Source organism: Didymosphaeria variabile (assembly GCF_027946475.1).
Source record: "Didymosphaeria variabile strain IMI 356815 chromosome Unknown scaffold_4, whole genome shotgun sequence".
Lineage (NCBI taxonomy): Eukaryota > Fungi > Ascomycota > Dothideomycetes > Pleosporales > Didymosphaeriaceae > Didymosphaeria > Didymosphaeria variabile.
Window position 1 is genome coordinate 420,588 of NW_026611623.1, and position 26,629 is coordinate 447,216.

General features: G+C 51.8%; 11 protein-coding genes across 11 annotated transcripts; 6 read left to right on the forward strand and 5 right to left on the reverse strand.

The window, feature by feature from the left end:
* Window positions 1–233: 233 nt before the first annotated feature.
* On the forward strand, window positions 234–3,980 carry N0V89_005028 (uncharacterized protein; the record flags this gene model as incomplete). Its single annotated transcript, XM_056213808.1, has 3 exons — window positions 234–2,958; window positions 3,078–3,378; window positions 3,428–3,980. 3 exons carry the CDS (start codon window positions 234–236, stop codon window positions 3,978–3,980), a joined length of 3,579 nt encoding a protein of 1,192 aa, XP_056071075.1.
* Window positions 3,981–4,398: 418 nt separating this feature from the next.
* Window positions 4,399–5,706, forward strand: N0V89_005029 (uncharacterized protein; the record flags this gene model as incomplete). Its single annotated transcript, XM_056213809.1, has 1 exon — window positions 4,399–5,706. One exon carries the CDS (start codon window positions 4,399–4,401, stop codon window positions 5,704–5,706), a length of 1,308 nt encoding a protein of 435 aa, XP_056071076.1.
* A 458-nt stretch (window positions 5,707–6,164) lies between these two features.
* Window positions 6,165–7,103, reverse strand: N0V89_005030 (uncharacterized protein; the record flags this gene model as incomplete). Its single annotated transcript, XM_056213810.1, has 1 exon — window positions 6,165–7,103. The coding sequence occupies one exon, from the start codon at window positions 7,101–7,103 to the stop codon at window positions 6,165–6,167; it is 939 nt and encodes a 312-aa protein (XP_056071077.1).
* A 766-nt stretch (window positions 7,104–7,869) lies between these two features.
* Window positions 7,870–9,045, reverse strand: N0V89_005031 (uncharacterized protein; the record flags this gene model as incomplete). Its single annotated transcript, XM_056213811.1, has 1 exon — window positions 7,870–9,045. The coding sequence occupies one exon, from the start codon at window positions 9,043–9,045 to the stop codon at window positions 7,870–7,872; it is 1,176 nt and encodes a 391-aa protein (XP_056071078.1).
* A 779-nt stretch (window positions 9,046–9,824) lies between these two features.
* Window positions 9,825–12,247, reverse strand: N0V89_005032 (uncharacterized protein; the record flags this gene model as incomplete). The annotated part of the gene is made up of 5 exons (XM_056213812.1): window positions 9,825–9,895; window positions 9,946–10,044; window positions 10,099–11,238; window positions 11,289–12,122; window positions 12,166–12,247. 5 exons carry the CDS (start codon window positions 12,245–12,247, stop codon window positions 9,825–9,827), a joined length of 2,226 nt encoding a protein of 741 aa, XP_056071079.1.
* Window positions 12,248–12,797: 550 nt separating this feature from the next.
* On the reverse strand, window positions 12,798–14,292 carry N0V89_005033 (uncharacterized protein; the record flags this gene model as incomplete). The annotated part of the gene is made up of 3 exons (XM_056213813.1): window positions 12,798–13,521; window positions 13,651–14,234; window positions 14,284–14,292. 3 exons carry the CDS (start codon window positions 14,290–14,292, stop codon window positions 12,798–12,800), a joined length of 1,317 nt encoding a protein of 438 aa, XP_056071080.1.
* Window positions 14,293–14,753: 461 nt separating this feature from the next.
* Window positions 14,754–16,008, forward strand: N0V89_005034 (uncharacterized protein; the record flags this gene model as incomplete). Its single annotated transcript, XM_056213814.1, has 2 exons — window positions 14,754–14,879; window positions 14,929–16,008. The coding sequence occupies 2 exons, from the start codon at window positions 14,754–14,756 to the stop codon at window positions 16,006–16,008; spliced, it is 1,206 nt and encodes a 401-aa protein (XP_056071081.1).
* Window positions 16,009–16,437: 429 nt separating this feature from the next.
* N0V89_005035 (uncharacterized protein) lies at window positions 16,438–17,818 on the forward strand (the record flags this gene model as incomplete). The annotated part of the gene is made up of 2 exons (XM_056213815.1): window positions 16,438–17,382; window positions 17,762–17,818. 2 exons carry the CDS (start codon window positions 16,438–16,440, stop codon window positions 17,816–17,818), a joined length of 1,002 nt encoding a protein of 333 aa, XP_056071082.1.
* A 161-nt stretch (window positions 17,819–17,979) lies between these two features.
* Window positions 17,980–18,943, reverse strand: N0V89_005036 (uncharacterized protein; the record flags this gene model as incomplete). Its single annotated transcript, XM_056213816.1, has 3 exons — window positions 17,980–18,209; window positions 18,261–18,643; window positions 18,864–18,943. The coding sequence occupies 3 exons, from the start codon at window positions 18,941–18,943 to the stop codon at window positions 17,980–17,982; spliced, it is 693 nt and encodes a 230-aa protein (XP_056071083.1).
* Window positions 18,944–19,618: 675 nt separating this feature from the next.
* HSP78 (chaperone ATPase hsp78) lies at window positions 19,619–21,781 on the forward strand (the record flags this gene model as incomplete). Its single annotated transcript, XM_056213817.1, has 1 exon — window positions 19,619–21,781. One exon carries the CDS (start codon window positions 19,619–19,621, stop codon window positions 21,779–21,781), a length of 2,163 nt encoding a protein of 720 aa, XP_056071084.1.
* Window positions 21,782–22,464: 683 nt separating this feature from the next.
* On the forward strand, window positions 22,465–25,407 carry N0V89_005038 (uncharacterized protein; the record flags this gene model as incomplete). Its single annotated transcript, XM_056213818.1, has 8 exons — window positions 22,465–22,582; window positions 22,632–22,954; window positions 23,002–23,132; window positions 23,180–24,789; window positions 24,853–24,967; window positions 25,014–25,052; window positions 25,107–25,245; window positions 25,291–25,407. 8 exons carry the CDS (start codon window positions 22,465–22,467, stop codon window positions 25,405–25,407), a joined length of 2,592 nt encoding a protein of 863 aa, XP_056071085.1.
* Between the last annotated feature and the right edge of the window lie 1,222 nt (window positions 25,408–26,629).

Genomic DNA, 26,629 nt, shown 5'->3' on the forward strand with positions numbered 1-26,629 from the left:
AGCCTCGAAAACAATGGTCAAGTTTAGTAAGACGATGTTGAGAACGATGATTGCAGCATTCGAGCGAGTCCACTCAAGTGGCTCGTGCGCGCGATGAAGAGGCCCAAGCTCTGCAGCTGCACTGCGAAGCTCCGAATTTGTTTGGATATGCGCGACTCTGAACCTCAAGCTGCACCCCAACTCACCGCGCACACCTCCGATTGAGCTCCACAAACCCGGCGCATGGGATCGCGATGGTGAGGAACGCAGGCACTTGCCTCTACAAGGAGGCACGACTCAATATCGAGCCCGCGTTCCCTGGATCGACTATCTCATTTACACTCCCCGCAAAGAGCGCGAACGCAATCGGCTTCTCGACGCGACCGAAGCGCACCGTATACGACGAGAAAGACACAGGAAGTGACGACGATGCATTCACCAAGCGGCATCTGGCCAATGATGGTTCAGTATACTTCCGACGGCGTCACACGTACCCGCGCAGCTTTCTCTGGCGCATGCTAGATGAAAGAAAAACACTTGAAATCCAGGCGGTAGACTTGGAAAACGATGAACGTAGCACGCATGAAGCAGATCTGACGTTGCTTCTGCACTTCAGCTCGCCTATCCGCCCATTCTGCGTCGCATTCGCCGAACAAGAGGACCAAAACTCGATTACCGTCTTCGCGATCACTACCACCAATGAGCTATATACGATGTGCATACCCTGCGCATTCTTTAGTAAAGAGGTGGCATCAGAGGTAGAGATCGAACATTGGTGCAAACGTTCCACGCCTGCCTTGCTTCATGCCAACACCCCATACCGCCTTGTCGCAGTCGGTATCGACCAGCTACTGGTTTCGTTGGATAACGGAAGCATATTGCGTCTCTTGAGGGAAAATAAGGACGACATACTATGGACGGAAGCGACTTTCCAGCACAGCAATTGGTCGCTGACATTGCGCGGTGTACTACCATGGAAGGGACAACAAACGGTGCGCTTTGGAAACACAGACCTGGTGGCATCCACTGCGGCAAACATGTCACTCTCACCTGACGGCAGCCATATCATATGCGTATGTTTGGACCACACTTTGAGAATGTTCAACCTGCAGTCTGGAAGAATGACGAGGCAACAAGACCTTCTAGACATTGAGGACGATGCGCAGGACCGGAATCAGTCACATCTTCTTGGATCATCGCAACCCAGGCTGATGCAGATAGTAGAGGTCACAGGTGCCGCAAATGTTTCCTACTTTGTGATCGTATACTCCCCGATTCGACACGAGTTCAAATTCTACGGTGTTCGATCGTCAGACGCAGCTCCCGAAGCCTTTGTCGATATACAGCCTGACTTCTCCTTCGTCCCTCCGATTGACGATCTTATGAACGCAACAGTGTGGACTTTAGAGGAGTTCTTCATTGTGCCTTCTGGCTCTGGCTGGAAAGGTACAACACTTTGGCTCCGCGCGCGGTCGGGTCCAAGCAGCAGAGTCTTTTCAATCATGTTCGATCCGTCTGACGATTCGGAACGGTTGCCCCGCGTTTGGCATACTGATTGGACGACCGTAGATTCTGGTCCGCTTACCATCGAAGGATTAAGAAAGGAGCCAACAAATCCTGGAGAGCAAGACTGGGATGCTTCAGAACTCTATGAGGTAGATATCACTGAAAAGTGGCTGGACTTTCTCTTCGTTCCTGGACGGTTCACGATCGCCACACTAGAGACTGCGCTCTTCATCTTACGGAAAGGACTGGACGGTGATCGCGGACCAGCTAGGCTTAAAGGGTTGTTGAAGGATCGATTATGCGCAACAATTGCGGAAGCAGCCCGAAAGCACGCCCCAGAAGATACTACAGAGAACTACGAACAGTTGATCGCCATACAGTGGGACGCCTATTATGGTTTGGTCAAGGACTTGCACAAACGAAGAGGAGAATCTCTCTCTTTAGCATATGACCCTGTGGCGGATCAGCCATGGGTAGTCTTGAGCGATTGCTTGTCCGCCATCCGCAAGTGTAGTGAGCCGGAGTCTATCCTGAACAATTCAGATGTCCTCACGAATAGGCTTCACCCGAGTGGGCCTCTGCGCAAAGCTTTGCAGAAGCCGGAAGCACAGTCTCTAGAAGTACGTCGGTTACTAAACGCAGCCTCTTCGTTCCGACGACGCTTGCCGGCATCATTTCAGCGAGATCTAAAGCGAGATCTTCATGCAGACCTACTACAGAGTCGCTCTGTTACTGTGATCGACCGAATGGAACAGATGGAAGCGGACTGCGACCTCACCTCGGTAGTGACTGAGGATGACCTAGCCTCTCTCATTGAAGATCTCGGCAACGGCATCAACCATCTGAGCACCGAAGTTTTCCAAAGCGCTATAAGGGCTCTGAAATTCGAGAGAAAAGGTGGTCAGCCTAGGTCAACACAGTCTGCACGATATGGACTGAAAGCCTTGCTGAGAATAGCATCAGAGACTCTGGACTTCAACTACGAGACTTTGCTTGATCTGCTCGTGCTCATCTTGTTCATGCAGTTCGAGGAGGACATATCAGATGATTTCGACGCGTCAGTAGTCTTCTTCGACCTCATGAACGAGTTCAAGGACTGGATTGTTTTGGATTGGATTGCGACAACTGTCTGGTCGCACCAAACGCCTACTGGTAGGAGCTCGACACGTTGGATGAAGGAATTTCATGATGCTTCGAAAACGTCTTCGAGATTTCCCATCACTCAGACTGCCCTTGAAGGCATGTTCGGCTACGGTGCTACTTCAATTCCGATGCCCGGCAATCTAAAGACTGGGTTTCTCACGTATTGGGGCCAGGGCTGGCTAGCATCGATATTCTCCGCGCAACAAGGCCAGACTTTCGATTCGGTTGTGGAGGACATGATGGGCAAGCTCCTGTTCCAGAAGGAATACGACCTCGCAAAAGACTTCTCTAAGTTCTTACCGGAGAGTAACTGGGCAAGCTACCTGAAAGGTCGGATGCACATTACGCTTGGGGAGAACGAGCTGGCATCTCTATGTTTTCAAAAACCAGCCTATAATCTTGGTAAGTTTCTGAAGCCATGCTGATGTGCGTGTCGCTAACCTTGTCAGCTCTCGGAATTGGTTTTTCAGTAGACATGGCGGACACAGCGCGACTAGTTCCAGAAACGGAGCAGGATCTGTTCTCCGACGGTCTACCGAAATACTATAGTCATGTTCTAGGTTTGTTTGAGAAGGCAAAGGCTTACTCTTTCATGGCCGATTATGCTCGACTTGGCCTGAACTCGATGATTGGATTTGAAGACGAGATTTTGAGGACCGAACTCTTGCAACGTCTTTTTACAGCTTCGATACAAACATCACGATTCGAAGAAGCATATACTGCTATGACCAGGCATTCAGATTCGGCATTGTAAGTACAGTCCTTGTCTAGTAGTACGCTCATGCTGATCTATGTTTAGGAAACTGTCCTCACTCAAGAGCCTCGTCACCTCCATGGTTGCGCAAGCGCAGACTGCAGCGCTTCTTAAATTCCCTCTCGTAGGCCTTGTTGAAGAGATGGACACCATCCTCTCCGACTTATGCCAAAAGACACTCAACATCGGGTCAGGCCCACCTTATCATCAGATTCTATACTCTTTCCGAGTCTCTCGGGGCAACTTCCGAGGGGCAGCAACGATCCTTTACGAGCGCCTACAGCGACTCAAATCCACATCATCGAAAATCCACGATCCGGCTGATGAGTCCCTGATACATTGCTATCTGATGATCATCAATGCATTGTCATCGGTGAGCCCACAGGATGCTTACATCCTCGCAGATCAGCGTATTGATGAAGGAATACCTCAATTCTTGCATGGGCCCATTGGCACGGCGAAGAAGTTACTCAAGCGGCACATCGTCACGCTAGATACACTAAGAAAGGAATACCAGGCGGAATTGGACCGCGTCGCAGCTATTGAGAATGGGCACTTTGCTTTCATGGACCCGGCTGATGAGATGGATATCCTGTAAGAGTAATTGACGATTTAGCCTGGCGTTTCTTGCGGGTCGGGAGGGATTGAGCATCTGATGGCATTATGCGCGGCATCGGCGCGTTCAGCGATAGGGCTATGGCCATTGCAAGATTTTAGATAGTATTACTGCTTGAACAGCATACACAAAGACGTTCAGAGACGAAGGTGAAAGTGAGCTAAACGCCAACGAGGCGCGCTATGACCCGTTGCGGGGGTGGGACGCGCCAACGCGCCTTCCCGCCGCATTGAGCGCCATAACCCAGCTGCGTGAGCTTTGTCGTGCCCACCACCTGCTTCCCCGGCCGTTGCATGTCGCATGCTAACCCACGGTTCACGTCGCATGAGTTGTCCACTCTTCTCCACCCTCTTGCTACTTCTATAAAACTCTAATTACCCTACACATTGCATACGATAACATGGTAAACAACGCCGCAAGACTCGCTTCTTCTAGGATAGGTAACTTACACTTGACCTCACAGAACTCCAAGTCACTGCGCCGTCTCGCCGCGGACCATGGTTCGCTCCACACCGCCGGGCTACCTCCGAACTATCTCTTCCCGCCTTCGCAAACAGCCGATCCACTCTCCGACCTAACATCGCTCGACATCCTGCTCGCAGGCCCCGTTGGCACTCCCTATGCGCACGGCGTCTGGCGACTTCACCTCGATATCCCTCCTACATACCCTACAGCCCCGCCCACGGCTACTTTCCGCACGCGGTTATGGCATCCAAATATCGACGAAGCAACAGGCGCCGTATGCGTGGAGACGCTAAAGCGCGACTGGAGCAGCACACTTAAGCTGCGGGATGTCTTGGTCACTATCTCTTGCTTGCTTATCCAGCCGAATCCGGCGAGCGCGCTCAATGAAGCTGCGGGGAAGTTGGCGAGCGAAGACTGGGATAGCTTCTGCCGGAGAGCGAAACTCATGACGGAGATACATGCAGCTATTCCTAGCAACATCGTGGAGGAGGTCAACAAAGCTCAGAGCAGGGGTGATGAGAAGGAGGTCGTAGCCGAAGCAAAAGCAGTCGAATCCAAGATCAAAGGGAATGGAAAGGCTAAGGCGACACTGACGGCAACGAAAGTCCGCCCATCAAGTAACGAAGACGAGGAGAACCTGCGGCATGAGAACACGAACGCGAAGCTAGAAAGTGACCCGGAGGACGATTGGATACCAGGGCCTCTCAAATCCTCGCACACACCTCGTGTCGGGCGCAGCAACGTCTTCGGAATCCAGGGTCTCGACTCGCCCGCAAGGCCAACAGTTACGCGTGGCTTCCAGCAGAATGATGACTCCATTTCATCAATAGACAAGGAGAACGATGATACAGACCCCTTCATCCAGGACCCGTGGAAACGCATCGCTAAGCAGTCCTTCAGTCTCCGCCTTCCGTCCGAGCCAAAGCCTGCCCCCGACGTCACAGATACTCCTGAACTCCTCAAATTCTCCGACAAGAACCCTTTCTCCGCCATACAGCCGAATAACCAAACACATCCTCTCCTCAGGGAGTTCTCGTGGTCGTGGGAAGAGTCTGAGATCATGCATGAGACGGGCAGCATCGCGAACGGAGAGTCCAAGGCGAATGTACGGAAGAGGCTGGCTTCGGATGAATTTGAGAAGAGGCGCACGTGGGAGCTCAAGAAGTTCAAGAAAGCAGGATGTGATTTGAAGAAGTACAATCGCGGCGACTTTGGTCCAAGAACAGGCATTCACAGGCTGTGATTGTTCTGTTAGCTCGTCAAAGAACAACGGAAGTCTGAGTTTTGGCTTGGATCAGTCACCGCGGCATCGGTTTGCATGACGAGGGTTGCGAGGTTGGAGTTTTAGGTATTTAGGCATAGCATTGCTTTGGCGTGCGATATGCCAAGTGTCTTCTTCTTGCCATTTTCTTGCTTTGAGCATCTTCGGCGGCGTTATATACCTCAAAATGAAGGCTTGCATTGGGGTCTTGGTGTAGCCATGGGTTCAGGCCTTTGGACTTGCTGTCATCGTATCGGTCGCACGATTCAACGCAATGGGCGTGGAGGGCACCCCTGAAATGCTGTTTTCGTACCTTAGATATCCAACGTGTTCGCTCCAATTCACTGCATTTGGAGGCACATGCTTCGCGCACTCAAACGTGACAGAATAACAGTGGACTCATTTCAGATTGAACATAGAGAAAATTACCCTGCAAAATCTCACTTCTTCCCCCAAAGCGGATTCGGCTGATACTGCAACTCCATCTCCCCAAGCAACCCCTCAGTCTCATCATCTACCTTATTCGGCGGCGTCCTGGTCTCGCCTCTCATCACCTCAATTAAGCTGATTAAAGGCATAGCTAGCAACAATAGCGGAAGCAATTGCCCATAACTCCAGTCCTTCTCGCTGCTTCCTACAAGTTTTACGCTAGCCGGTGCTGTGCCAAACGCCTGGCTGACCATCACAACGCGCACCGTGGCGCCGACGCCCATGGCGATCAGGATGACGAGCCCGACAACCTGCACTGACTTCAACCAGCGAGGATTTGTGCGTGTGTGCAGGTAGAGCGTGGAGAGGACGAAGACGATGACCTGGCCAGCGATGACGGCAATAGTGCCGGTTACACTGAGCGCGGCGTTGGACGAGGCCGGCCTTTTCTCGACTTCCCAGACACAGGCGATGGGCAGCATAGGCTCCAAATCCTTCATCACGCTCTGCAGGATGAAGATGCCCGAGAGCACGCCGAGCAGCATATTCACCAGCATGAAGAACTGCCGCAGCCAGCGGAGGACCCAGTCGCGCTTGAAGTCGTTTACGAGAGCGAGAAGAGTAGCTAGATTCGTCGCGGTAGAGAGCAAGGAGAGCAGCCAGATGATGAAGAAGTGGTAGGGTACCATGGTGTTCATTTTCGCGAGGCCGATGGACTGGATGCCGATTCCTGTGATGATCTGCTGGTCGCTGAAGGAGAGGAGGAGTTTTCGACATATTGGGGCGGAAGTCGACTTGCGCAGGCCGAGGAGGATGATGACGGCGGCGAGGAAGATGGATATGAAATTCGTTATTATGAAACTGAGCAGTGTGCCTGCGCCGGCGACTCCGGCGTCCGTGGGTGTGGTGTCGGGCACCACGGAGCAGCTTGCTGTGTTGTTGCCCGCCATGGTGTTTGTACCTGCTCAGGTTGGGGTTTGGACGCCGTGCAGTGAATCCTGGGATAAGTCGCGTTGCAATGACTCTCCCAGTATCGCAGTAGACCCCTAAAGCAAGCTGAACCGGTCGATCGCAAACAGTATATCTCTTGAAGCGCACGCGCTAAAATGCAGCAGAAAGGAGCGTGTGTCGTGTATCGCGGGTCGTTGCCAAACAGACCGGCAGCAAGGCAGGTGTAAATGATCAAGTGAGTGTGAAGGTCAAACAGCAAGACAATGAAACAGCAGCGCACAGCCTCAGCAACGACATCATCACAGTCCGGGGTCTCACTTGCCTGCTCCTATATTAAGGCAGAGATTGGCGAGCAAAGCAGACAAGGGGTACAAAGGCGTCAAAGCGCAGGCAAAGGAATGTCAGCCAATTGTCGATCTTTGTCCGCTTTGTTCTGTGGCGCGGCGGTTAATCTGCGACACGCTCGTGCGCGGCGAAACGCGTGCGAGCACTCCACTCAACCTCAAAGTCGATGGTTGATATTCTAGAGGAAGGAAAGAGTTTGGAACAGCCGCGCGCGATGCGGGGGTTATAGTAAGTTTGAAAGCGCCATCTAATCGCGGTGATGAATGCACATCGCTGGTCTTGCTGGCAGGATTCCCAGGTAATCCTCACATCTCGGTCACAACGACAACACACATCATGCATTCGTGCAGAAATTCTCTAACGTTGTAGATGCATTTAGTTGTGCATCGTGTCATCGTTATGAAAAAGAATAACGCAATATCACATCCGACTTCGAGTCGCAAACCGCTGCAATGAAAAAGCCGTCAGATCGACATCGCACGATCCCTCCACATGCAGCTGCGCCAACGCTTCCCCAATGCCAGCAGAGTGTTTAAACCCATGACCTGAGCACGCACTGACAACAGTGACTCCACTAAGCGTCGGGTGCTGGTCGATAATGAACCCACCATCGGGCGTGATAGTATAAGTGCAGACCTTCGAATCCACCACCTCAGGACTGAGCCCCGCAATGTACCCAGCAACATGTGCCTGATACATGGTGTCGCACTCTGCGGGGGAGATATGGCGGTCCAGGGAGGAAGGCGAGGTCGTCGTGCTGTGCTGATGCGTGGCAATCTTCATCGTTCCTTCGCCTGGGATCGGTGGGAAGCCGTAGCTCGCTTCCTCTAAGGTGTGGCCATGAATTATGATAAAGCTTGGTGAATTGGAGGCAAACTTCGAGGGCTCGGCGATCTTGAACCAGTAGAGCTTTTGTCGATATACGTTGAGTAGACTCTCGAAAGGGTCGCCTAACAACTCAGAGGTCCACATTCCTGCGCTGACGATGGCCCTGTTGGCGAGGATTGTCCCATTGTTGGTCGAGACAAGGACCTTGCCGTCTTGAGAACTGATGCCGGTGACCACTGTACCCAGCTTCAACTCAGCGCCCAACCGCTTAGCCATCGTCAACTGAGCATCAATGCATAGCTCTGGTCTCACATAACCGCCGCTGGGTTCAAGATAGCCCAGCGCGTCGTCCCGAATAGGTCCAAATTGAGGAAACCGCTCTCTTATCTCCCTCGCATTCAACACCTCATGCGCAATCCCATAGCTCTTAGCAATCTCAATGGTGTTCTTCGTGAAGTCGGCCCCACCCAAGTTGTCTTCCGTAGAAGTCATAACCAGCACGCCACATTGCTCGAAGAGAGCGACGCCGAGTTCGCGCTCCAGCTCGCGCCAGATACGGTGCGAGTTGGTCACGAGCGGGACATATGCTGGGCCTTCGCCTACCGACAATCGCGTTATGCGCGTGGCGCCGTGACTGGAGCCTTGGTCGTGGGGAGGGGCGAAGCGGTCGATACCAAGGACTTTGACTCCCCGCTTTGCGAGTTGGTATGTGGTTGCGGCACCCATGGCGCCGAGCCCGACAACGACGACATCGTACTGTGGCTCCATGTGTGTAGAGACTGCGTCTGAGGCTGGAGTAGATCAGGCTTGAAGGTCTCACACTAGATCTAGTTTAACGTGACTCATTGAACTGTAGGAATCAGTATCAAAGGCAGGACGAGAAGCGTAGAGATGAGATATACATGAAAAATGATGAATTTACCGTAAGTCAGCGAGAGGGAGTCAAAGCCTTACAAAGGGCATATCTTTGTAGGATGAATAGTGTAGAAAGCGTACAACACATCTTAATGCCTTTGTCATACCCGCTCTGTCAGCGCTAAGAATTGCAGTTCTCGGAAGGCATTTCCCCAACTAGGAATATGTGTTGTTATCATTGGGCGATGGGGCTCTCAGCCTGACTCGACTCGCCTGCTCGTGGGGCTAGATAACAGCTTTAGACATGGTGGGGCTAGAGATAGTTCTCTGAACCGTCACAAAACTCTCAAATCCATGTTGAGGTATTATACACACACGCAACGTAAATTTTGTACTGTTTGAATCCTGCTCTGTACTTTTCTCCGCGAGATCAGCGGTTGCGCCCAAAATGCGATATGCTATGTGACTCCCAATGTGAACGGCGACGCTAAGCCCCATACTCTACAAAACATAAGGAAGCAGTCATCTACATATGAGTCGCTCAGAGGCTCACTGCCCCTCACACGGCAAAAATGGTACTTCGGAGCGTAAATTTATTCGCTATTGGGACACAGTAGCGTGTGGCCACTCCGCTGCCGCTTGTCAAATCGCGTTCCCGGCTTGCGCGTTGCTCTTCTATTTCTTCAAAAACTTCAGGCCGACGGGAAATCTTTCTTGATGGCCTCGGCCACAGGACCGGATAGCGGCTCCTGGAGGTTATTGACTGCTTATGTCAGTAAACATACTTGGAGTCGAGGCACAGCAATTACTCACGGTGTTGACGAAGGGCGGTGGCATTCTCCTTCGCTCCAGGATTCTCGGGGTCGAGCTCCTGAGCAGCCTTCAGACACTTGAGAGCAAGCACAAGCTTATCTGGAAATATTGTTAGTTGAACTTCAAGAGCTCAAAAGAGGATGATTGACATACTTCTCCGGAGATACACCTTGAAGCCTATGTTTTGTGCGTCAATATTGCGGGGACTGAGCTCAAGCATCGGCTTAAGGAATCTAAGTGCCGCCTCCAAAGGCTCCTTGGTCTGGAGGAGCGTCTCGCCATTAGGATCTGGGTCCTCCTTCTTGACTTCGCCATCGTCAGCCTTCGCGGTTGCTTTGGCTTGAGCAGCCTGCTTCCTGTCCGCCTCTGCCTTCTTCTTCTTTTCTTCCTCCTTCTGTAGCTTCTTCAATGCCTTTTTTCGTTCCGAGGGGTCAAGGTTAGCCAGATCTGGTTTGCCATCTCTAGCTAGATCCGGATTGTCGTGAAGCTTGACGTATAGGTCTACTGCGGACAACGCAGCTCGCGTGAAGAAGGGGTGGTTTCGAAGGTGATCTTCCCATCTGATCATGTCGATGTAGGCCCGGATCTGTCCCTTTCGCAACGAGAAGCTGTGGAAATCGAATTGATCTTCTTGCCAGACCTCGAAAATATCCGCTATGGCAGTGAATCGCTTAAGCGCAAGACCGAGCTTGTTCTGTCGCAAGTAGGCCTCGCCGTCTTCCAGCAAGTACCACATGCATTGCATGTCGTGCAGATCTCCCAGGGGTCCTCCGACGGTTTCATTGCGTGTGAATTTGCTCATTGTGTCAAGTGCCTTCTCGTTCTCATTGTTGCGCAGCTGATACTTCGCGCACTTGGTGTTGATGTAACGATCTTTCAAGTCACACTCCCGTGCGAAGTTGATTAGGTCTGCTGCTTTCTGCGTCTCGCCTTTGTGCTTCCAAATCCGTGCCTTCAACTGGTTGTAGTCGACATTCTTCGGTTCCAGCTCAACCAAGCGATCCACATACTCCATTGCCTTATCAAGGTTGCGGCTAAGTGTATAATCGTAATGTTTAGCCAGGAAGAGCAGCACTGACTTTTCGAAGGCGTCTGAGATGTTTCCGTTTGTTTCGCCATTTGCTGAGCCATTTTGCTTCTTCTCTTCTGACGCGTATGAAAGCACAAGTTCTTCGATGACTTTCTTCTTCGCGGGGTCCACGTACAAGGCCTTTACGTTCGCGTGGGTCGAAGGGACGCCCTTGGTCAGCTTCTGTCGTAGATACTCGTCCGCTGCCGTCTTGAAAGCATCACCTAATAGATCGTCAGCTGCTAGAACCTCTAATCCTTCCTAGCAAACTTACCCTCAAGGAAATCTAGCGGTATCCGACGTGCGGCATCGTTTCGCTTGTTCTGACTGGCATATCCCTCGTAGAGCTCAGTCAACTTCTCCAGGGATGCGCTGTCCGACCTGTCCAATTTAAGAGCCTTCTCAAGCCCCTCGAAGTACGCGCGGTATTCGCTGTTTCGGTCGAGAAGCGTCCTGTACACCTGAGCGGCTTCTTCGTGCCTTTCCAGTTGTAGGAGGTATTTTGCCTTTAGTTCGAGTACGGCCGTGCGGTCCAGGCTGTTCTTGATGATCGTTTCCAAATGCTCCAAAGCGCGCTCAGTGTCCCCGGACTCTGCTATAATCGTGTTCTTGTACAGAACGGCTTCCGAGTGCTCAAGGTCCGTCTTAGGAGGCGCTTGTTTCAGTGTCCCTTCGTATGTGGTTAAGATGTGCTCTGCTTCCTTGTAATTCCCGCTGAGATGGTATGCTATCGCTAACCCTGTCCAATTCTGCCTCAGTTGTGATCGGTCGCTCAGCATTTTCTGTCGGCTCTCGATGTAACCTTCGAAGTCGCGAATTTGGCATTGAAGATGGGCAAGGTCGCGTAAAATGTTTTGCGATTCGGGCGCTAATCGGAGCGCCATTTTGTATGCCTTAATGGCCTCTTCATAGTTCTTCTTCGACCGCCAAAGCAAGCCGTAGACGTGCCAGCAGATATTCGATTTCATGTCATTCTTGAGCGCGAGCTTTCCGAGCGCGAAGGCCTCCTCACCGTGGCCTTGAGAGTTAAGGATGAGTGCCTTCATTGCCTGTGTATCGCCATGGTCGGGTACCTTCTTGAGGATTTGGTCCGCAGCTTTGATGCCTTCTACACGTCAGATTTGGCTTTCGGTTGACCGTATGCAACATACCCTTCTTGTACTGCTTCGCCTCATAGTTCTTGACAAGCTGGCGGAAAAGCGAACCCTCTTTCGAGGGTAGTGGTTGTGGCATTGTGGCGGTCGTGTGCGGAGCTGATCGTTGAGAGTTGCGACGGTGCGCAACACGCCACTCGATTTAGGTGCACCGGTCGAGGTTGGCGAAGGTCGGATTGAATATACAATGAGAGTTATGATTTCTGGTTATACAGGCGAAAGCATTCCGAGCCGGCAAGCGGTCAATGTTGGCGGTGAGTGGTTGGGGTTCACCTTCGGTGGAGTGGTGGGGGAGCTCGAATTTCAGACATGCGGGTTGCGGGCCAGCAACGTCTAGCGTCAGCGGCGGCACGTGCCGAGTGTGGTACCAGGTACATACATCAATCGTTCGCTTCCCGCACGGCATTTAGATCATCACTAAGATGAGGTGGAATAAACGCTCGTAGCACTCTCCATATTGCTCTACTCGACGCTCACTGAGAGTTATTTATCATATTATTTTCTTAGAGGTGCGTGCACAATTATCATGAGTCTGTCCATTGCTTATGTATCGGAATGCCGTCCGAATTAAAACTGGAAAAAGTCCGGTGAAGTACAAATTTTACAAGATATCGATAAACCTCCAAAGCTCAAGCTTTCGAAGCTCTACTGGACCGTCTTCGCACACTTGACTCGTCGGTGTTTTCTGCTTGTGTCCCATTCGACTTCTTGGTCGTCGTCTTCTTTTGCGTGGATGAACTTTTCGACATCTTCTGCTTCTTCACCTTAGGCACTTCCTCTTCATCAACGTCGTCCTCCTGTTGAATATCCTCCACTACCTTCTTGTTGCCTCGCTTTGTCCCCACAGGTAGTTTCTCCTCAGACTCCTCGTGCTCGTCCTTAATCGGCGGCTCTGGCGCCTTGCGTCCTCGCCCGCGTTTGGTGCTCACAGGCAGCTTCTCCTGCGATTCCTCGCTATCATTGTCCTCGTTCTTGGCCTTGTTCTTCCGTTTTGTAGCCTTCTTCAGCTTGGGCTTTTCGTCATCGTCTTCTTCACCGTCAACGTCCTCTGAGATATCGCCAGCTACGGCGCCCGTTTTCTTCTGCACGCTAGGCACGATAGCTGACGTTCGTCCGCCAACCTTGAGGAAGGTGATCTTTGCTCCGTTGGGCAGCTTACCGCCATCTTTTTTGCCTTTCCCCCATCGATGCTTCATCAACCAGTCTTCAGGGAATTTTTCTGAATCGGCAAGCGTTTCGACTGCCGTGTTGCAAACGTACATCATGGCATCGTGAAGCTGTTTGACTTGAGCGTCACTGAAGGTGTTGCTGTACTGCTCGGGATGCAGCTTGGCCTGGTACATGACCTCATCGCTGTGTCAAATTAGCACGATTCACCTTAGGCCGAGATACAGCGCCTCGTCAAAAGTTTGAGTGCCGTATATTACCCCATGATAAGCAATGCAGTACCCAGACTCTTCATCCAGTACTGTAGCAACTTACCCGACCCAGTTCCCAATACCGCTGATGTTCGCCTGGTCCAGCAGTAGCGCCTTGACTGGTACTCTCTTGCTCTTGAGTTTGTTTGATAGCCACAACACGGTCAAGATGTCAGGGTCGATCACAGGATCCGGCCCGTTTTCCTTGAGTGGGCTTGTCTTGCGCATATCTTCCGCTTTCGCATCGATGAGCCTTATCCTCCCCAATCGGCGCGCGTCAACAAATGAGACCTGGCAATCAGGCTCACCCTCCAGCTCCAGAACAAATTTCCAATACTTGGGTGGCCACTCTGGTTCGTCAACCTTCGCAGGGCGGTAGTGCGCCGTGTCATCGTTGCTAAACTTCATCCAACCCGACATGCCAAAATGCATGAGTGGATGAGGCGGTGAATCCATCTCAAGCCAGAAGTATTTGCCCTGCTGTTTCGCGTCGATAATCTTCTTGCCGGCCATGGCCTTCTCAAATTCGGAGGCTGAAGTGCCGACCTTGCCATATACGATGGTATCTTCTTGCGTATTCACGGCCTTGATCACTCTTCCTGTTGCATACTTCTTAAGATAGTGCACTATGCGTGCGACCTCTGCAATCTAGAAACCGTTTAGTCGTGATGAATCGTGAAAACATGTCGTCGCGTACCTCAGGCATGGCGGATTCTCGTGCGTACCGAACGGGAGATGTCGAGATGGATGCACCGCTCCTAGATTATTGAAATCTACGCGCGAGGGTGTATGAACAATGTTCAGGGTGGACGATGACGTGGTGCGGAAGGCGTGCTGGGGCCTTCGGGCGCGACGCGATAACACGAAAGCACGGGACCGTCAAAGCTTCTGCAGCCACACCATTGGCCACAACCGAAGCCTTCATCCTTTTCAGCGTCGTCGCTTTTCGCAGGAAAGCTGTTCCTGCTTCCGTCCTCTATCGCCATAGACGCCGCGGGCCGGCTGGACCTTCCAAATGTGGGCCTGGAGCTCCCCCCTTCCCCGCTATCGGCACTGCACTGCAATCGGCATTCGGAGCTCGATAAGATGATTAAGGCTGTTATAAAATGCGCCTTTGACGACATGATGTAGCTGCTCACCTCATCAATTGCTACCATACTGCTTAAGATGTGGCTTCCATCAGCCGTTATTTCTTTGCTCTTTGCTACTACGCTTGGTCACTCTACGCACCATGTAGAGCAGGATTTCTCGCCAAAGCGTTTGAATAAATTACAAGAAAAATGGGGCACTGATGTGAGCATGTCCTATACAGCTACATTTTCAACAATCTAACATATGCTAGTGGGGGTTCTCTGGTGTCTCGACTTACGCACACCTCGAGCACACGCGCTGCTTAACCCACCCTGAGGCTGCATTCGATATTGGAATCATAGGTGCACCCTTTGACACAGCAGTATCCTATAGACCAGGCGCCCGATTCGGTCCTCGAGCCATTCGTGCAGGCTCCGCCCGCCAAACATCTTTCCGAGGCTTCAATCCGCGCGCGAATCTCAATCCATATACGTCGTGGGCCAAGATTGTGGACTGCGGAGACATCCCAATCACGCCTTTCGATAATGCATTAGCTTTGAAGCAAATGAGCGAGGCATTTGTGGAGTTAGGCACTAGGGCATCATCTGAGAAGTCACAAGCGAGCGGGTCAACATACCTACAGAAGCCAAAGCTCCTTACACTAGGAGGAGATCACAGCATTGCGCTTCCAGCTTTAAGGGCTTTGAAGCAGGCGTATGGGAAGCCTGTTGCCGTAGTTCACTTCGATGCTCACTTAGATACCTGGCACCCTGCAAAATATCCGTCTGCATGGATTGACCCTGAAGATGAAAGCACACAATCTTTCTTCAATCATGGCAGCATGTTCTGGCTTGCAGCAACGGAGGGCTTGATTGCTAACGGCTCTTCTGTTCACGCTGGGCTACGAACACGTCTTTCTGGCGACGACGCCACCGACCACGCAGACGACTCGCAGCAGGGCTGGATTCGTATTGCTACGGACGACATCGACGAAATTGGTGTTAAAGGTGTCATCCAATCTATCATGGACCGCGTAGGCACAGAAACACCGGTGTACCTCAGTATTGATATCGATGTGATCGATCCGGGTATGGCACCAGCTACAGGTACTCCGGAACCAGGAGGCTGGACCACGAGGGAGCTTATCCGGATACTCAGAGGGATCGAAACGATGAATGTCATCGGAGCCGACATTGTTGAGGTCTCTCCTGCCTATGACAGCGCGGCCGAAACCACTGGCCTGGCGGCTGCTCAGGTCGCATACGAGATTATCACCAGCATTGTCAGGAAAGGCTTGATTGAGCAGGAAAAGACAGGCAAGAAAACTGGAAGCGTTCGTGACGAGCTATGAGCAGTTCCAACACAACGCTGAACAGAGATGATTAGATGAGAAATGTGAAAACGGCCGAGTATTAGCGTAGAATATGTACATAGTACGCGGTATGTACGTGAGGTGGAACCTGGATGTATCACAGTAAGTAGAATGGCTTGCGAACGAGCATCTTCATTGTGCCAAGACTCTTTACGACTACGTCATGACTGCATTACAACATCAAGCGACGAACTTCTGACAGTGATCAAGAAACCCTGCATCGCAAACATATCAGTTGATATCCGCAGGTCTTCATTGAACGCTACGTGCAGGACACCCGAAAGAGCTAGCATTATTAGGAACGAAATATATGCATAGAAGCCTGAGCGCCTGCAAGCGGACAACACCAAATAAGCACCACATCGGAATAGCGACATTGGCGAGACGGTTGAGTCTCCTTCCACAGCTATGGAGCACTTCGCACCGCACCCGAAATCTCGCTTTGAAGGCTTCTATTCCAAGTTCGATCTACCTTCAGGCTCTCACATTGCGCTCGTCATCTGCACTGTACCCAAAGCTACCAAGCTCCCTCCACACATGGTCTCTTTCACATACTATCCTTCGTCTGGCTCGCCAATTTTCCAACGCGAACATTGGGTCTCGAACATTGATCGAGTCATCACCGGCCCAAGCAACGCATTCGAGCTCAAGACCGATTTCGGCAGCATGCGTGTCGCCCCCAACGGCGACACGACCTACAACCTACAAGCCCCTGAATGGGGTCTCAAAGCAACGACAACCTCCCGAACAGCCTGGTTCCCCGAGCAAAACAAGCACACTCCCGAAGGCTGGCTCGTGCACCTCCCTCTACCCCTCCACTGGCACGTCCACAGTCTTTCCTCCCGTGCAGATTTTCAGCTTTCGATACCTTCCCAAGGGATAAATCAGAAAGGCACCGCAGCCGTCCACCAAGAGAAAAACTGGGCAAACAGCTTCCCCTCAGCGCATGTGTGGGTGCAATCCAGGGACCCCCTTTCCGCCCGGGGCATCTGTCTCGCAGGCGGCAAAATCCTCGGCATGCATGCCTTCCTCTTAGGCTACCGTTCTCCATCACTGAGCTTAGACTTCCTGCCTCCATTTGCGCTCGCCATACCCATATCCTTTATGTCGTGGATGATATCGCCCTTCATGACCCACACCGTCGATTACGCGTCCCGGCTCTTCACCCTTACGGTATCCAATCTCTTCTACAAGATTGAGATTAGAGCGCAGGCGCCGAGGGAGGGTGGCTGGTTTGGTCTGGGAAGTCCGTTCCCAGAGGGTCATAGGAAGAACTTTTGCTCCGAGAGCTTTTTGGCGAATGTTGATGTTATGGTGTGGCAGAGGAGCGTGTGGAATTGGGCGTGGAAGGAGGTAAGCAGGGAGAGGTTTGAAAGGGGAGTGAATTTGCGGGGATTATTTTCCGGGGAGGGGAGAGAAGGGGGAGTGAGAGTTCGGAGGGACACAGAACGTTGTGGAACGCCTTAGTATATCCTATTTTACGGTACCCACGGTGGTCAAGAGATGGGTCGGAGAAGAAGACGCATGGAGGTGAGCAGAAAGCATCACTCACTTCGTCGAATCCGGTCTGGCCGGACGACATGCTGCATAAAGATGGGTGGCTGAGTGAGAAACATCTACTGTGCCCTTGCAGGTATCTAGCTAGTGCCACGGCGGACTTTAAATGCGCTGTATCAACATCACATATCCGAGCAAAAGCAAGCGAATCGCGGGGACTTGCCGATCGTCATAGGCCACAAGCACGTTCATGTTCACAAGCAAGGAATTTCGAAAGTATGGTGGTGTTTAGATGGATGGACCATCTTGTCATGTTTTCATTTCAGTTCAGTTGCCACCAACGGGGCTCATAATCGTCAACCCATGCATAGGTAATCCTTCCCAACCGTCATAACTCATGAGACCTGCCTTCCTATAATCCAGAAATGTCTAAAGAGGGGCTGCAGACAACGTCTACAATTTCTGCATGGCAATAATGTCGGTGGACTGGACGTGGTCCTCGTCCTCCTCGATCTGCTGCTGGAGCTCGTCCGTAGAGACCTTCTCGTCCTCGACGACCAAGTTGATCTGCAGCTTCTTGATACCGAAGCCAACGGTGACGAATTGGCTGGCACCCCAGACAAGACCGTCTTTTTGGATAGCAAGAACATTAGCCTTGAGCTCTTCGAGGTTGGTCTCGTCGTCTGCGTTAAGTTAGCATTTGCCTACAATTTCTGTAATCACGGTAAACTTACCCCATGGCTTCACATCCATGGTGACAATGGACTTGGCGGCAGGCTTGACCTTTCCAGCCTTCTTCTTGTTGTACTCGGCCAAACGCTCGGCCTTGAGCTTCTCGGCCGCCTCATCGACCTCCTCATCATCGGAGCCGAAAAGGTCGACCTCGTCATCATCCTCTTCAGCGGCGGCGGGGGCCTTGGCCGGGTTCACGGGGAGCTCACTCTGCTCCGGGCCGTAGGCGGTGTGGTCTTTGGTTGGGTCACCAGGGAGGGAAGAGAATTCGGACTCCCAGGTGAGCATGTGGTTGTACCAGCGCCATGCGAAGGGGTACTTCTCGGGGGCCGGGACAGTCTTCAGCTGCTGGAAGACCTTGACATCGGCCTGCGACGGAGTGTAGCTGAGTCACTGTTAGTTGTTACTCGAAGAACAGGCGTAACGAATGCCGTGGGAAGAGATGACAGTCAGAGCTGCGACAAGCGCGAGGTTTTGTATTCAGATAGCGGGGTCTTAAGCCGCCTCATTAACACGGACCAATTATTTTCATCACAAAGTCAAAAGTGGTAGTAGAAAAGAAAATACAGCGAGGATGGTAGAAATGGGGATGGCGGGGCACTTACCCAACGATGTAGCTGCGAGTCTTCACCCAGTTGTTAAGGATGGTGAGGCCGGCGTCGGAGACAAGATCAGCGAAACCCATGATTGCGTCTGTTCGGTAGAGAATTGAAGAAGCTGGAGGGAGTGGACGTGGAGGGGAATGGGCGAGGCAGAGGTGGCTCAATTTGGGAGCGTCCTAAAATTCTGAGGTCTATGCCAAGCCGCTAGCAGCACGATTCATGCTAGTTACCCACCGCGCTTCCAGCCTGAGCCCGAGCTTCAGTATGCTTCAGACAACATTATCTTGTATAACAGCGAACTTGAATAGTCTAGTACCTGTCGTTTGATTTATGAGGTCCTAAATTGTAACGACTAGTCCAGTCATATCACTTCACGGTATCAGAGTGGGTAGCTCCCCGCGAAGCTATTAGGTCAAGCTCGGAGCTCCTAGAAAGCGCTCGAATCATCGCGCATCATTCGACCTGAAATCATAGCGCCACCCCATGAAGATATAACGATGCTCTCTCCATGAACCGGGCGCAATTCCATTGATACCTGTTGACCTTATCGTTAACACAACATGCTAACCAGCAGAGCGCGCATTCTTGTGAGGCGCGTACCGCCAGCGAGTTCTCGACAACGTTTGCCTCGAATCACATCCATACCTAGTTCCTTGCTACGCGCAAGTCAGACCCATCCGAGCCATTTCGCCCTCCCGATCGTTGCGACTCGCAACTATGCGAACGGACGACCGCATCCACCCGGTGGTACGCACCGCATGAACTTGGGCGGCGAGCCCGAGAAGCCAGCCCTGGAACAGTACGGTGTTGATTTGACTGCGCGGGCGAAAGATGGAAAGCTAGACCCTGTCATTGGAAGAGACGGCGAGATACACAGAGCCATCCAAATCTTAGCGCGAAGGACAAAGAACAACCCGGTCCTCATCGGTGCTGCTGGTACAGGCAAGACAGCCATTGCCGAGGCGCTCGCCCAGCGAATAATTCAAGGAGATGTTCCTGAGTCGATTAAGGAGAAGCGTGTCATATCGCTCGACCTTGGTCAACTCATTGCTGGCGCAAAGTTCCGAGGCGACTTCGAAGAGCGTTTGAAGAAGGTTTTGAAAGAAGTGGAAGACGCAAAAGGAGGCGTTATACTTTTTATCGACGAGTTACACACGCTCCTAGGGCTGGGCAAAGCTGAAGGTAGCATCGATGCGAGCAATCTTCTCAAACCCGCTTTATCTCGGGGTGACTTGCAGTGCTTTGGAGCCACCACCTTGAATGAGTACAGGCAAATTGAGAAGGATGTGGCGTTAGCACGTCGATTCCAGCCTATCATTGTTTCTGAACCGAGCGTACCTGATACAATTTCCATACTGCGAGGTATCAAAGAGCGATACGAGACACACCACGGTGTGAGGATTACCGATGGCGCACTTGTCGCTGCCGCAACGTACAGCAATCGATACATCACTGACCGCTTCCTTCCCGATAAAGCGATCGATCTGGTTGACGAGGCCGCAAGCGCTTTGCGGTTGCAGCAAGAAAGCAAGCCAGACCCCATTCAAGAGCTCGATCGCCAGATAATGACCATTCAGATTGAACTCGAATCTCTGCGAAAGGAAACGGATGTTGCGAGCAAAGAGCGACGAGAGCGATTAGAAGAGACGTTGAAGAAGAAACAGGATGAAGTGAAAGTATTAATGGACAAGTGGGAGCAAGAGCGCGCTGAGCTGCAGAAATTAAAGAATATCCAAGAGGAGCTGGAGAAAGCCAGATTTGAGCTAGAAATGGCACAACGTGAAGGCAACTTCGCCAAAGCTAGTGAGCTCCGCTACTCGAAAATCCCAGAGCTTGAGCAGCAGCTACCGAAAGAAGAGGAGGCTAGGGCAGGGAAAAGCGCTGATTCATTATTACACGATTCGGTCACTGCTGATGACATCGCCTCCGTTGTATCGCGGACCACCGGCATTCCTGTCTCCAAGTTGATGCGTGGAGAGAGCGAAAAGTTGATCCGCATGGAGGATGCTTTACGCGCGCATGTTCGCGGACAGGACGAAGCTCTCACAGCTGTCGCTAATGCTATTCGGATGCAGAGAGCTGGACTGTCGGGCGACAACCGACCCATCGCGTCCTTTATGATGCTCGGTCCGACGGGTGTTGGCAAAACTGAAGTTTGCAAGCGACTGGCTGAATTCCTTTTCTCGACACAGCAGGCTGTTATTCGTTTCGATATGAGCGAGTTCTCAGAAAAGCACACGGTCTCGCGATTGATTGGCTCGCCCGCTGGCTATGTTGGCTACGAGGATGCAGGACAGCTCACTGAAGCTGTAAGACGGAAGCCCTACGCTGTTCTACTCTTCGATGAATGGGAGAAGGCGCACAAAGATATCTCCACGCTTCTGCTCCAAGTTCTCGACGAAGGTTTCTTGACCGATGCCCAAGGCCACAAGGTCGATTTCCGGAATACCATCATCGTGCTGACGTCGAACCTGGGCGCCGAAATCATTGTTGGCGATGACGCGCTTAGTCGAGCTAGCGATTCGGGTGAGATCTCTCCAGATGTCCGTAACGCCGTGATGGACGTGGTGTCCGCATCGTATCCCCCCGAGTTCCTGAATCGCATCGACGAATTCATCCTCTTCCGACGTCTGTCGCGGGAGGCCTTGAGGGACATCGTCGATATTCGTTTGAAGGAATTGCAAGAGCGTCTAGACGAGCGCCGCATCACCTTAGCCGTGCCCGATGAAGCGAAACAATGGCTATGCGACCGTGGATACGACCCTCGATTTGGTGCACGCCCGCTGAATCGGTTGATTGCAAAGCAGATCGGCAACGGGCTTGCTGATAAGATCATAAGGGGCGAGCTGAAGTCTGGTGCCACGGCGACCGTGTCAATTAAGGCCGATGGCAGCGGATTAGATGTCACAAGTTCGGCGTAGGGTGTTTTCGGACGAAGCCTAAGTTGATAGTGGTTTGCGCCCTGTGTAATGTGTTTACGATGTAAAATATGGCGTGTGTCAGTATCACCGCTCACTGTAAATAGTACCCACAAGCGCTGTACATAAGATTGTAGGAATACGCTGTTGCCGCCCCCCTGAACAATATCAGGGTAAGATGTCATTCAATGGACACATATTTTGCTTTCTTACTTAGATCTCTAAGTACGTTTTGGCAATGTGATGTTACGCGGAACATCTTGTCACCAAACCCGTACACAGGAGGCAGGTACGGCTGTCTTCGCTCTTTCCTCACCATCACCCGCCTTACCTTTCTTTGTGTTAGTCTCACCACCACTTCTTTTACGTCCCCACTGTGTATCTTCAGTATGCCAGCTGGCCCCAGGTCAAAGCTGCCGTTCCGCAGCAAAGGCAGACGCGGCGGTAGAGCAAGCTCTATGCACAGTCAGAACAGCAGCCGGAGAATTACAGTATCCGCTCCTTCCCACCGCGCGCTGTCGCGCTCGTCGACTGAAGCGTCAAAAACATCACGACTTGCAGGTCGGATACGCGCCTTCGCACCACAGCCCAGCCATGACAACGAAAGCGAATCGCGACTGCCTCCCAGTGCTCTTTCGCGTGAGCACAGTCTGGAGCAGGATGACGACACGTTAAACGAAATCATAATGGCCATTGACTTACAGCAGAAAGGAACCGTCGGCTGCTGCTACTACGTAGCGCGGGACGAGAAGCTCTACTTTATGGAGGACATGAAGCTCGGAGGAATTGCAGCCATTGATGCTCGTACGTACTGCGTACGAAAAGCGTACTCTTCCAAGCTTAATCAGAACAGTGAGGGTCTACATTGACCCGACGGTCGTTCTCGTCTCGACTAAGATAGACGACGCTGTCATCGAGGCTCTTGAAAATCTGGCAGAAGATCGATTCTCACTTCCGTTTCTTCTGGAAGTTCGGCCACCTGGCGAATTTTCTTTCGATACAGCCGTGGGTAAACTCGCTACTTTGAGATACGAAGACGTTGGTGCATCACAGATGAACTTCGTCGTACCTGGAGATCTCAATTTGCTCAGAGATGAAAGCTTAGAGAACGCACCTGGGCAGCAAGGACGACTCCTTCGTCTCGCTGGGCTAGTCGACATGGAGAGTCGGCTAACGGTATGTTACGATACCCTTGTATATCTTATCATGTTGATGACGTGTAGGTCGGTTGTGCTGGCGCACTGCTGTCCTACTTACAACGAAGGCGCGCTTCTGCCTATCTTCCGGGAGATCATGCAGCGTACGAGATGTTCCGTATCTCTTCACTAGAGATGTTCAGTGTCAAGGACACTATGTAAGGCTCAAGAACAGAGTTTTGCTAGGTAGCACTAACATGGTCAGGTTCATCAATTCTGACACCCTTCATTCACTTCAGATCATGGAAGACGAGTCGCATCCCAATTCGCACAACCAAGGCCCAACAAAAGCATCCTCAGGATGTAAAGAAGGCTTATCAATATTCGGCCTGTTCCATCATTTAGCGCGCACGCCACAAGGAAAGCACCTGCTGCGGCAGTCGTTCCTCCGCCCCAGCTTGAACCTGGACGCCATTCATGAGCGCCTTGATACTATCCATACTTTCCTCCGCCCTGAAAATTCGGCCCCTTTCGATGCGATAGTGAACAGCCTGAAATCTACTGGCAACATGCGTACAACCCTGATCAGCCTAAGGAAAGGGACCATTGCTGGAGCTGGAAAGAACGGCAAGAGTACTTCGAGCAGTCTCTGGGTGAGCATCCGACGGTTTGCGTTTCACGCGCTCAAGATCAAGGAGTCATTCCAGGAAATAATCGGCGGCGACCGTCTAGCTATCAGAACTAGAATACTTGAAAAGTTCGACGGATATCATCTGGCGCAGGTCGGCAGAAAAATCAGTGACACGATTGATTTCGATAAGTCTGCCGAGGAACTTCGCAGTGTCGTACTGGAAGGCGTTGATGAGGAACTCGACAACATGAAGCGCACCTTCGCTGGACTAGACGATCTACTGGGAACCGTTGCACGTAGTCTATCAGAGAAGCTACCAGCAACATTTCAAGGCTCACTCAATGTTCTCTACTTTCCTCAAATTGGGTTTCTTATCACGGTGCCTCTCGATCGTACGACAGGCGAAGCTGTGTATGATGGCAGCTTTGACAATCCTTGGGAGCGTATGTTCTCAACCGAAGATCAAGTCTACTTCAAGAATAGTCAAATGCGAGAGATGGATGGCCACTTCGGTGATCTATATGGAATCATCTCGGATCGCGAGATTGAGATCAGTCATGAGCTATCACAATACGTGCTTGAATACGAAGAATTACTCACGGCTGCTTCAGACGTTTGTGGTGAGCTAGACAGCATTCTCGCACTGGCACAAGGGGCCCGACTGTACAAACTCTGTCGACCGAGAGTCTCTCACGACAATACAATCCGAATAAAAGGCGGCCGGCACATACTCCAAGAGCTTAATGTCTCTTCTTTTGTACCTAATGACACTATGCTGGTTGGGGGTGCCAACTTCGACCCAGGAAACGAAAGCAACATCCCAGATAGCTCATCTGTTCACCACACTGACACTCACAAAACCGGACCAAGTATGCTCATTCTCACTGGTCCAAACTATTCCGGGAAGAGCGTCTACCTGAAGCAGGTCGCTTTGATTGTGTACATGGCACACATCGGCAGCTACGTACCGGCAGAAAGCGCGAGGATAGGTCTCACGGACAGAATATTATCTCGCGTTACAACTCGGGAGACCGTGTCCCGAACACAGAGCGCTTTCATGATTGATCTTCAGCAGATTTCCCAAGCATTGAGCCTAGCTACACCGAGGAGCCTGCTAATCATTGACGAGTTCGGAAAAGGAACAGATTCGAGTGATGGCGCGGGGTTGGCTTGTGCTGTATTCAGTTACCTCATTGGCCTGGGTCACGATAGCCCGAAAGTTATTGGCGCAACTCATTTCCATGGTATGTTATGACGAAGTGAACATAATGCAAGTACTGGTGGCTCGGGCGCTGACTAGTTTCAAGAGATATTTGAGAATGGACTGCTCAAAGCAAGCCCCTCGCTCGCGCTCGGCCATATGCAGGTGCAGATCGACGAACAAGCCTCCGAGCTCGATGACCAGATTACGTATCTCTATAAGTAGGTTCCCGCAGATGAATCATGTCACCGTGCTAAGCCGTACCAGTCTCTGTGAAGGCCGTAGTAACTCAAGCTTCGGCACTTGGTATGCTATGGCCCGAGATCCTCTCTCCTTCGTGCTGATCTCTTACTTTTCCAGCTGCGCAGCCATGAATGGGGTTCCAAAGGAAATCATACAGCGTGCAGATGAATTTATAGTGCTAGCCCTGAAGGGCAAGGATCTCATTGCTTCCTGTTCAGTAACGCCGCAGTCAGAGGCACAAGAGCTCGAAGAGGCGGTGAGTTGCTTTAAACATTCAGGAGCGGGTCTGACGCCACTTCAGGAACAGATCGCACGCGAATTCTTGGAGGCGGACATTTTCACAGAACCTAAAAGGGCACTGAGCGACATACTTACCATATTTGGCACAGCGGAGTCACGGTCTTTGAGTCAAAAGTAAAGACGAAGCTTTGGAGATAGATGAAGCCCTATCTTTCCGGAACTAAATCCCCAACCGGCCCGACACCGTAGGAACCGCGGGTATTTGAAACAGCGCGCGATAACCGAGCGAGTTATTCGAAGTCGGGGTTTGCATGCAGTTCTAATAGTAATGTCCCTTCACTACGGTCCTCTGCTCAGCCGTGTCGAAAGATAGATACCAGCAAAGGGTACAGAAAAGCTCTGATCCGAGTGTCCAATGTTCTCTCAGCGTCCCAACTGTTCCAGAATACTCACAAAAATAGCAGTTTTGGTGACTGTTGGTCCGACGGTACCCGCGCCTCGGGTTGCGAACAGCATTTGCGCACCGCGAACACAAGTGCAATTTGAAACAGCCGGCGGCGCAAGTATTTGAATAGCCGTCTGCCTCTATGTCTGTGAAGGAGTGCCCTTTGGGCTGCTGATGGGTCACTGTCATCGTGGCAGGAGCGACTACTAAGATCGCGCATCGAGGCGACTGCGGACAATGACGCAAGACGGAACCTGCGACATGGCTGATAGAACAAGTCTGGAAGCGGAATATATTCTCTCCCCCACTTACATCAACAGATGCACGCTACCGTCGCCAGCACACCAGACGAAGCTTATTTCAACCTCTTCCTCGCCCTACGACGGTCCTGAATGGCCCATGTCGACTCCTTCCTGCAAGACATCCCTCGTGGCTTACCTACAACGGTCAACGGAAACCCACGTGGGGTGAAGCTCACACTGTGTCGGCTCGTAATCATTCACGGAGCCCCACCACACAGTTCCTTCGCACCGGGCTTGCAAAACCCCCCTGGTCTCGTACCGTCAAAGGCCGTCTCATTTACAGCTCTTGATGATCAAGTTCTCCGTTAACATAGGTCAAGTCAAGATCATAGCTCCCTTCATTTTAAGACAAGAGCGGTGAGAGAGCGACTTCGCTCGGCAACTATAAACCAGACCACGCAATCCCTTGACAAATGACTGGCTCACTTGTCGGTTCAAGCCGAACAACCCTGTAAGCTGGACGCCTCCCGGCCCCATCGGTCGGCATTTGAATCGGCGAGCGAGAGAGACGGACAATATCCTGCCAGTTGAGAGGGATGTTGCGGCTCAACTGCTCCCCATCCCCAGAGCCATATGCCCCACAAATCCCAACGTCCGCGCGTCGGTTTGTGGCAGTATGTTATGACGGCATCGACGGCTAGAGCTTCTGCTGA